The 10,744-nt window shown below is 46.8% G+C and overlaps 1 protein-coding gene across 3 annotated transcripts in view; it reads right to left on the bottom strand.

Annotated features, from left to right (window-relative positions):
- The window catches only part of wasf1 (WASP family member 1), an 87,683-nt gene that overhangs the window by 33,152 nt on the left and 43,787 nt on the right, over positions 1–10,744 (bottom strand). For all 3 annotated transcript variants that reach the window (XM_083643235.1, XM_083643237.1, XM_083643236.1), the window contains exons 2-3: positions 9,167–9,329; positions 7,550–7,684 (exon numbers count right to left, since the gene is read on the bottom strand). In XM_083643235.1, the coding sequence (XP_083499361.1) occupies positions 7,550–7,684; positions 9,167–9,299 (268 nt within the window). In that variant the 5' untranslated portion in view covers positions 9,300–9,329. The remainder of the gene's footprint in view (positions 1–7,549; positions 7,685–9,166; positions 9,330–10,744) is intronic.

The following is a 10,744-nucleotide window of genomic DNA, read 5'->3' as shown; positions in this document are numbered from 1 at the left end:
TAGGTAGGTCACAACAAGGACTCACTGAGAGAGAGTCCTTGTTGTAAGGTAGGTAGGTCACAACAAGGACTCGCTGAGAGAGTCCTTGTTGTAAGGTAGGTAGGTCACAACAAGGACTCGCTGAGAGAGAGTCCTTGTTGTAAGGTAGGTAGGTCGCAACAAGGACTCGCTGAGAGTCCTTGTTGTAAGGTAGGTAGGTCACAACAAGGACTTACAGAGAGAGTCCTTGTTGTAAGGTAGGTAGGTCACAACAAGGACTCACTGAGAGAGTCCTTGTTGTAAGGTAGGTAGGTCGCGACAAGGACTCACTGAGAGAGAGAGTCCTTGTTGTAAGGTAGGTCGCAACAAGGACTCGCTGAGAGAGAGTCCTTGTTGTAAGGTAGGTAGGTCGCAACAAGGACTCGCTGAAAGAGAGTCCTTGTTGTAAGGTAGGTAGGTCACAACAAGGACTCGCTGAAAGAGAGTCCTTGTTGTAAGGTAGGTAGGTCACAACAAGGACTTGCTGAGGGAGAGTCCTTGTTGTAAGGTAGGTAGGTCGCAACAAGGACTAGCTGAAAGAGAGTCCTTGTTGTAAGGTAGGTAGGTCACAACAAGGACTCACTGAGAGAGTCCTTGTTGTAAGGTAGGTAGGTCACAACAAGGACTCGCTGAAAGAGAGTCCTTGTTGTAAGGTAGGTAGGTCACAACAAGGACTCGCTGAAAGAGTCCTTGTTGTAAGGTAGGTAGGTCGCAACAAGGACTCGCTGAAAGAGAGTCCTTGTTGTAAGGTAGGTAGGTCACAACAAGGACTCACTGAGAGAGAGTCCTTGTTGTAAGGTAGGTAGGTCGCAACAAGGACTCACTGAGAGAGAGTCCTTGTTGTAAGGTAGGTAGGTCGCAACAAGGACTCGCTGAGAGAGAGTCCTTGTTGTAAGGTAGGTAGGTCACAACAAGGACTCACTGAGAGAGAGTCCTTGTTGTAAGGTAGGTAGGTCACAACAAGGACTCGCTGAGAGAGTCCTTGTTGTAAGGTAGGTAGGTCGCAACAAGGACTCGCTGAGAGTCCTTGTTGTAAGGTAGGTAGGTCACAACAAGGACTCACTGAGAGAGTCCTTGTTGTAAGGTAGGTAGGTCACAACAAGGACTCACTGAGAGAGAGTCCTTGTTGTAAGGTAGGTAGGTCACAACAAGGACTCACTGAGAGAGAGTCCTTGTTGTAAGGTAGGTAGGTCACAACAAGGACTCACTGAGAGAGTCCTTGTTGTAAGGTAGGTAGGTCACAACAAGGACTCGCTGAGAGAGAGAGTCCTTGTTGTAAGGTAGGTAGGTCGCAACAAGGACTCACTGAGAGAGAGTCCTTGTTGTAAGGTAGGTAGGTCACAACAAGGACTCACTGAGAGAGAGTCCTTGTTGTAAGGTAGGTAGGTCACAACAAGGACTCGCTGAGAGAGTCCTTGTTGTAAGGTAGGTAGGTCACAACAAGGACTCGCTGAGAGAGAGTCCTTGTTGTAAGGTAGGTAGGTCGCAACAAGGACTCGCTGAGAGTCCTTGTTGTAAGGTAGGTAGGTCACAACAAGGACTTACAGAGAGAGTCCTTGTTGTAAGGTAGGTAGGTCACAACAAGGACTTACAGAGAGAGTCCTTGTTGTAAGGTAGGTATGTCGCAACAAGGACTCACAGAGAGAGTCCTTGTTGTAAGGTAGGTAGGTCGCAACAAGGACTCACAGAGAGAGTCCTTGTTGTAAGGTAGGTAGGTCACAACAAGGACTCACTGAGAGAGAGTCCTTGTTGTAAGGTAGGTAGGTCACAACAAGGACTTACAGAGAGAGTCCTTGTTGTAAGGTAGGTATGTCGCAACAAGGACTCACAGAGAGAGAGTCCTTGTTGTAAGGTAGGTAGGTCACAACAAGGACTTACAGAGAGAGTCCTTGTTGTAAGGTAGGTATGTCGCAACAAGGACTCACAGAGAGAGAGTCCTTGTTGTAAGGTAGGTAGGTCACAACAAGGACTTACAGAGAGAGTCCTTGTTGTAAGGTAGGTATGTCGCAACAAGGACTCACAGAGAGAGTCCTTGTTGTAAGGTAGGTAGGTCGCAACAAGGACTCACAGAGAGAGTCATTGTTGTAAGGTAGGTAGGTCACAACAAGGACTCACTGAGAGAGAGTCCTTGTTGTAAGGTAGGTAGGTCGAAACAAGGACTCACTGAGAGAGAGTCCTTGTTGTAAGGTAGGTAGGTCACAACAAGGACTCGCTGAGAGAGAGAGTCCTTGTTGTAAGGTAGGTAGGTCACAACAAGGACTTACAGAGAGAGTCCTTGTTGTAAGGTAGGTAGGTCGCAACAAGGACTTACAGAGAGAGTCCTTGTTGTAAGGTAGGTAGGTCACAACAAGGACTTACAGAGAGAGTCCTTGTTGTAAGGTAGGTAGGTCGCAACAAGGACTCACAGAGAGAGTCCTTGTTGTAAGGTAGGTAGGTCGCAACAAGGACTCACAGAGAGAGTCCTTGTTGTAAGGTAGGTAGGTCACAACAAGGACTCACTGAGAGAGAGTCCTTGTTGTAAGGTAGGTAGGTCGAAACAAGGACTCACTGAGAGAGAGTCCTTGTTGTAAGGTAGGTAGGTCACAACAAGGACTCGCTGAGAGAGAGAGTCCTTGTTGTAAGGTAGGTAGGTCACAACAAGGACTTACAGAGAGAGTCCTTGTTGTAAGGTAGGTAGGTCGCAACAAGGACTTACAGAGAGAGTCCTTGTTGTAAGGTAGGTAGGTCACAACAAGGACTTACAGAGAGAGTCCTTGTTGTAAGGTAGGTAGGTCACAACAAGGACTCACTGAGAGAGAGAGTCCTTGTTGTAAGGTAGGTAGGTCGCAACAAGGACTCACTGAGAGAGTCCTTGTTGTAAGGTAGGTAGGTCACAAGGACTCACAGAGAGAGTCCTTGTTGCGACCTATAAACTCACATGATGAAGCGCTTTTCACTTCTACCGCTGGCCCAACGATGACATCACATACATCACTCTGACCATCTCTCTCTCTCTCTCCACCATCTTCCCCTTCTGCATGCTGCGGCTTTGAGCATTGGCTAGTACAAACCATCCTCCACCTCAATGTGTCTACAGCATGTTTGAATCCTTTAAGCCTGCTGTAGCCAGTGCACTGATGAGTGGCTACAGCGAGCTGTGCTAGTCTGAAGAGTGGTGGGTGTAGCTGGTGATTGATGGTGACACTACACTGTCGTGCTGTCACCATATACCTCATCTCTTTGAGGGGGTGGGGGAGGGAGATTTGTCACCGTTTGAAGTTTAAACGGAGACCTTGAGAGTAAAAACTGTCACTTATCAAAGGTAGGTTGAAGGTTGTTGTGAGACAATTTACACTGTACAGTATGTGCCTTCACGTTTGAAAAATACCACAAAAAAGCACTTACTGAGTGTGATTTATTAAGTTAAAGAATGACTTTAGCCAAACTTTACTTATCAAACACCATCTCTACTGTCATTTCTCTTCCCAGCACTTTCCTCTTCCATGATCATTCTGTCTGTGGCTCTGACCTTTCACTAATTGATGATAAGAATTTAAGATTATTCTGCTATCGCACTCACTGCACTTCACTCTGGATCAGATCAATACATACAATTTGGTACATTTAAGTACATTTAGCAGTGCTTCAGAAACCATTTTCTACCACTCGCGCACACACACACACACACACACACACACACACACACACACACACACACACACACACACACACACACTTTGCTCATTAGCTAAATGTGTCTTCTAAAGCTGAATATGGGATATTTTGTAATTAGGACATAGGACATTGTGTTATTAAGTCCCATCTCTCTCTCTGTGTGTGTGTGTGTGTGTGTGTGTGTGTGTGTGTGTGTGTGTGTGTGTGTGTGTGTGTGTGTGTGTGTGTGTGTGTGTGCGCGCGCATGCGATCATCTCTATCGCAGAATATTGTATTTTGATATACTTTTTACAGGCTGTCATTGCCGTTACTAGAATTTTCTGAAGGACAATGACAAAATAAACATGCTAATTGTTCAGAACAGTACAAATAAAGAGAGGATGGAGTGAAAACTGTATGTCAGTTGGTCAGTCTAAGTGAAAACTGTATGTCAGTTGGTCAGTCTAAGTGAAAACTGTATGTCAGTTGGTCAGTCTAAGTGAAAACTGTATGTCAGTTGGTCAGGCTAACAAAATTGGGTTTGACGGAACCTAAAACAAGGACCCCCTCAGGGCTTTTGTGGGGAACTGTTAGTAAACAGCATCTGTGTCCAGTTGTTATTGTGCGTCCCACCCCTCCTACCTACCGGACCCCCGTCCTCTTATCTCCCTCGCTCTACCACCGTGATTTATGGTCCATTCTCAGCCTGCACTCATCCACTCACAACCCCCCTCTCCTTTCATTCTCTCTCCTCCCTCGTGCAGGCCACAGGCCCACACACACCATTTACACTTTACAGTGTGTACAGTGGAGTGTGTGTGAAAGAGAGGGAGAGAGAGAGAGAGGGGAGAGGAGGGAGAGAGAGAGAGAGAGGAGAGAGGGAGGGGTGGGAGGTGGCATTTACGGGAAATGAAACCTTTGGAAAACCCCTCCCACAGCTGTCCATCTCTGTGTCACATCCATCTGTCTACTGCTGGACCTCATCCTCTTCTCTGCAAGTTTCAGCAGTCTAGTCAAGGAGTCATAGCACGGCAATCATCATTCCCATCAATTCAGAAAATTCACTTTCTTCCCAATTGAAAAACTGTAAATCATCTGCCTTAAAAAACGACTGGAAAAAAGATCTTTGATGAAATAACTGAAGGTTTTACCCATTATTATGAGAAATGTACTTTCAAAGTACAGCTTTGAATTGAGTGAGTTGAAAGTGATCCAAACCTTAATTGTAATGTTTAACTTTATATATATATATATATATATATATATATATATATATATATATATATATATATATATATATATATATATATATATATATGTATATAGGGAGGTGAAGTGAGTGGGAAATCTCAAGAACCTGCGCTCGAGGCCATCTTCACTTGGCCCAGAAGATTTTGCAGTGCAAAGCCTTTGACACTCCAGTGCGTTTACTGCAGTGTCCTGGATTACACACCCAGCCCTCTAGCCCCCCCTGTCTTCTAGGGAGAACACACCCAGCCCTCTAGCCCCCCCTGTCTTCCAGGGAGAAAAGTCAGGCCAAGGAGCACATGCACAACAAACGCAAACACACACACGCGCGCATACTGACAACGGCAAATTCAAAAACGCATGCATAATGTGAACACACACACGCCGCATGAATATTAACTAGCCTTTTGCCGGAGCGATACAGAAGTTGGCTTTGTTGTTTCTTGGGTTTTTCCCAAATTCCGTCTTTAGATTTGTGTTGAATTAGATGTGTGTTCATGCTTTATCCTCGAGGGTAAGATAATTAGCCCTATGTGCGTGTGTGTGTGTGTGTGTGCGTTTGTGTGTGAGTGTGCGTTTGTGTTTGTGTGAGAGAAAGTGTTTGCATGAGAAAGAGCGTGAAGAGCAGAGTTGGAGAGTGTGTGTTTACCCTTCAACCCTTGAAGGGTAATAATATGGAGTAAAGCCGAGACAGAAGTGCATCATGGGCCTCGGCCTGCACAGCAGACCTCTGCTATTAGACCACACACCACGTCACCATTATTTCATTAGCACAACTGTGAGGATGCGCTCGAGGAAGAGGGGACAGAAGAGGAGACAGAAGAGGAGACAGAAGCAGAAAATAGTATAAGAAAGGGAGCCGGGGGGATGTGAAAAACAGCGTAAAGCAATCCAGAGGGCGAGGCCGGGGGGAGTAGAGGAGATCTGATTCCAGGGAGAGTAGAGGAGATCTGATTCCAGGGAGAGTAGAGGAGATCTGATTCCAGGGAGAGTAGAGGAGATCTGATTCCAGGGGGAGTAGAGGAGATCTGATTCCAGGGAGAGTAGAGGAGATCTGATCAGGGAGAGTAGAGGAGATCTGATTCCAGGGGGAGTAGAGGAGATCTGATTTCAGGGAGAGTAGAGGAGATCTGATTCCAGGGGGAGTAGAGGAGATCTGATTCCAGGGGGAGTAGAGGAGATCTGATTCCAGGGGGAGTAGAGGAGATCTGATTTAGGGGGAGTAGAGGAATGGTAAATGGCCTGCATTTATATAGGGCTTTTATCCAAAGCGCTTTACAATCAGTAGGTACATTCACCCATTCATACACCGATGGCGGCAGGCTCCCACGCAGGGTGCTGGCACACCATCAGGAGCAATTTGGGGTTCGGTATCTTGCCCAAGGACACTTCGACACGCAGACTGGAGGAGGCGGGAATCGAACCACCGACTTCTTTTATCCAAAGCGATTAGTGGACGACCTGCTCTACCTCCTGAGCTACAGCCGCCCCAGAGGAGATCTGATTCCAGGGGGAGTAGAGGAGATCTGAATCCAGGGGGAAAGAAGACGGTAAAAAAAAGCAATACAGGGATGAACAATTTGTGACTGATCTGAACCTGGAGGGTAACTCGCTCCATGTTCTCTGGACTTAGTTTAATCTGAAAGCCCTGATTCTGTTGAAAAATTAAAAGATAAAAAAACAAAAAAACAAAAAAATCAATCCATTGCTTTTCTTTCGGCTCTTTTGGAAAAGTGTGGAGCGCGGTTCTTGAAGGGTACCGCGACAAAAGCCATACGCAGCGACTCGGCGAGTGCGACGCAGTGAGCGTTTTATGGTCTCCGTGTCAGTGACAAGGAGGCAGCTGGAGTAGCAATGCCGTAAACACACAGCGCCGGCCCGTGGGAAATCGATGCGGTGCTATGGAGCATGGTATTGCCTTGCTGCTCTCCCTCTCTCCCTCTCTCTCGCTCCCTCTCTCTCTCTAGCCTCTGCACCCACTGCACTCTCCCTTCATCCCCCCCCCCCCCCTCTCTCTCTCTCCCAGGATAACCTGCTTTACCTGACAGTCCCGCCTGTTATCCCATTCCTTTTTATTACCACGGGCAACAGATTCAGTCTGACCATAGATCCTATTTCTCCCCACAGAGAAAAGCCTTTAGCGGCTAAAAGAGCAGCCAGCCAAAGTGAATCTCTGGCGGGACGCTTCTAATGGAGGCCTGGGTTTGTACTGTTAGCCGGGGGTGAAAAATGACACTGTCCCGTAGCTGCCTGTTCCTCTAATAAAGGCCATTAACACTGGAGGGGAGGGGATTACACGGGCACGGACACACACACACACACACACACACACACACGCACGCACGCGCGCGCGCTCACGCGCATTAATGCACACACGCAAATCCACATGCACTTTTGTGCAGTAACACGTACGCGGATGAAACTGGAGAGGTGAGGGAGCAACTGAGGGGAAAAAGTTGGAGAGAGAGAGAGAGTAAGAAAAAGTGTGTCTCCAATTGTGTGTCTGTGTGTGTGTGTGTGTGTGTGTGTGTGTGTGTGTGTGTGTGTGTGTGTGTGTGTGTGTGTGTGTGTGCGCGTGTGTGTGTGTGTGTGTGTCTGTGTGTGTGTGTGTGTGTGTGTCTGTGTGCGTGCGTGTGTGTAAGCTACTCACGTTCCTCCTCTTTGGGGTCCAGCTGTGTGACGCTGATGGAGAGGCGGTCGACGCGGTCCTGCAGGGAGTTGACCCGGAAGGAGAAGGTGTGAGCCTCGTTGAACAGCTCTCCGAACAGATCCTCTGCATACTTACCTACACACACGTACAGTATACACACACACAGCAGGGTTGTAGTCAAGTCACTATATCTCGAGTCTGAGTCGAGTGTTCGAGTCAGAGTCCAAGTCCGAGTCACCAAAGAAGGGTCTGAGACGAGTCCCCATTACCTGGGTCCGAGTATTAGGGCCTATGACGGAAAAAAAACAGTCTTTATCAATTAACAAATCAGAATCCTCGTCTCCAACTTCCGAGTCTGAAAGAATGAATGCTCAAGTCCAAGTCAGGTCTTCTAGTTTCATATTAAAGCAGGGTCTTCAATCTAGCTTTAAAAATGAGCCCGCGAGAGCCTCTGAAGGACAGTAATGTCGGACGTCCGCGTCCGTGTGTTTTTTTTATATATTTTTTATAAGTTTGTCAAATCCATGGCGGGGCCAAAACAAAGGGAGCGCGTCCCCAATTGGGTGGCCGGGGTTTACATTCTATGAAAAATAACTAGCAACAAGCTGCATGTGTCAAAAATGCAACGTGTGGAGTGATGTCATCATTAGAAGTCAGTTCTATGCAGCGATAATGAAAGAAGACATTCCCTGTCTGAAAATAGTGTTTATTATTATTGTTTATTGTTTATTGGGGACTGTTGACAGATATGCAACTTTGACATGTTTTAAGGTGACATGCCTCTTCAGGGGAACACTTTCGCTCTCGCATAGCGCTGGATATACCACGTCTGAGTTATGGGCTGTCAAACAGCTGCTCTGGGGACCTTGTGGTCACCGGCACTCGCTCGCGACCTCTGGTTTTTGAAAAGCTAGTCAGAAAAGGCGACATCAAACGCATATTCAAAGATGGCAAACTGGAGCGAGGCGCTTTGATTCTGCTGTGTGTCGAGCGTTTGGTTTTCCAGATGAAATACTGCAGGTACTGATATTGAGAGCTGGGAAAGCAGGTCCCCCTGGTGCAGCACACACAGAGGCAGGCTGGCTCCTCGCGAGTTCTAATGGAGACGTGTGTAACAGAAATGTTTTACCAAAGATAGCTTTGTTCTATGAGAGTTAGGGCAAAAGCAAGACACTGATTAACTCTCAATGGACTTCACATTCAGAAGAAACTTTTAGCTTTGACTGTAATTGTCTGTAATAGGAGCACATCTGAAAACAGCACCAGACAAATTCTAAAGTGGCCCAGTCAACTTCGGTTGTGCTAAATCTAAGCAATGATTTCCCTATGCAAAGCATCCCATCATTAGATATAGCAGAAATTATTTTTAGTCGTTACAGAAACAGATTTTCCATATATGAAGTGTATCATTTTATTAGACAAATACATTTTTATGAATATGCATGTGATGTTGGCAGTGTAGTGACAATTTCTAGATACATATATTTGCAAGCAAAAACCAAAAATGGTAATCGATTAAAAGTAAATAGGTTTGAGAGAATATTATGTGTGTGTGTGTGTGTGTGTGTGTGTGTGTGTGTGTGTGTGTGTGTGTGTGTGTGTGTCTGTGCTACTGACTGAGGCTGCTGAGCTGGCGGATGACATTGGCCAAGGAGACGTTGGTGACACACTCCAGCTCGTTCTTGATGTTCCTGGGCAGCACCGTGTGGCACAGGTGCCTGGGCTCGATGCTGCGCTTCACCAGCGGCATCCTTCTGCTGCGATACCGCTACCTACCAACCTACCACACCAGGAGGGGGCGACAGAGAGGGGAGGGGAGAGGGCAGAAAACGTCATTAGTGCACCAAGCCTCGCTACATTGGTGATTTAAGCTGCCTAGTAACGTAGCACCAAATCCATTACAGCAGAGAGAGAGAGAGAGAGAGAGAGAGAGAGAGAGAGAGAAAAGAGAGAGAGAGAGAGACATTGCTTTGCTATCACAGCATTATCACAACAGAGGGAGAAGGAGGCAATAGGCTAGCAGAGGGAGAAGAGAGTGGCTGAGGTGTGTGAGAAGCTCTATGTTGATGGACTGGAGAGAGGATAGAGGAGAGATATAAAATGGGAAGAACAGAAGGGGATGTGTTGTCACTCCATCTGTTTCACTGAGTCGGCGCTGTCTTGTCTTCATCATGAAACAACCTAGCTAATGTACTGTAGCACTTCTGTCTGTCCGCCCGTTCAGCCATGCTAATGGCATTAAGGCTACAGTATGGGACTACTAGCACCATCCATAACCATGGCAGAGAGGAGGAGGCGTGGCCACACTGCAGAGGAGAGACAGCACAGTGGCTGCAGTGATTTACAACCAGAATATGTTTAGAGGAAGCATACTAGGCACAGACTCACATGCTGCATGTAGAATGGAATGAATGACACATATATAGGCCTACGCGGCTCTGTGCACTGTTGGCACATGTATGTGTGCATTCATTACACTGATGCATGCACACACTCACACTCTCTCACACACACACACACACACACACACACACACACACACACACACACACACACTCTCTCTCTCTGTCTCACACACACACACACACACACACACACACAAACACTTAGCACTTGTTGCTAGCCTGGTAAATCCATCGTGATCATGTGACCTCACATTCGGTTTCGCTCCAGGGATCAGTATGGACTTCCTCCCTCACCCAGCAATCTCCAGAAATTAGGATGTAACCGAGCCAATCAGGGACTGCAGTGTAGTTGACAAGGCAACCGGCCGATCAGCCACGCCGCTGGCTTAACAGCAATCTGTCCCACCAGGAAAATGCGATTTTGCGATCGCAACAATTAATGCAAATTCAACCAATTCGCAATATTTGCGAGGCTTGCAATTTTTCAATAATATTCCTGCGATTTCGATATCGATATTGATATCGATGCGGGCGGCTGAAAGTCCAGACTGATACGTAGAGCGAAACAGGAAGTGAGGTCACGTTATCAGGATGGCTTTACCAGTTCCTATGCACTTGCACGATCTGATACTTAATATCAACACATCCCAACTAGCTTTCTAGATAATATGCTACTTTCCATATGGTACCAAATACATCAGAGGAAGAGGAGCGAAAGAGGGGGAGAGCAAGGCAGAGGCCACGACAAGGATGCCATGCACGTCAGAAGAGGAGAGAATAAAGAGAGATG

This window comes from Poromitra crassiceps, assembly GCF_964638095.1.
Source record: "Poromitra crassiceps genome assembly, chromosome: 9".
Lineage (NCBI taxonomy): Eukaryota > Metazoa > Chordata > Actinopteri > Beryciformes > Melamphaidae > Poromitra > Poromitra crassiceps.
Note: the sequence above shows the minus strand (reverse complement) of the source record. Positions and strands in the feature narration are given on the sequence as shown.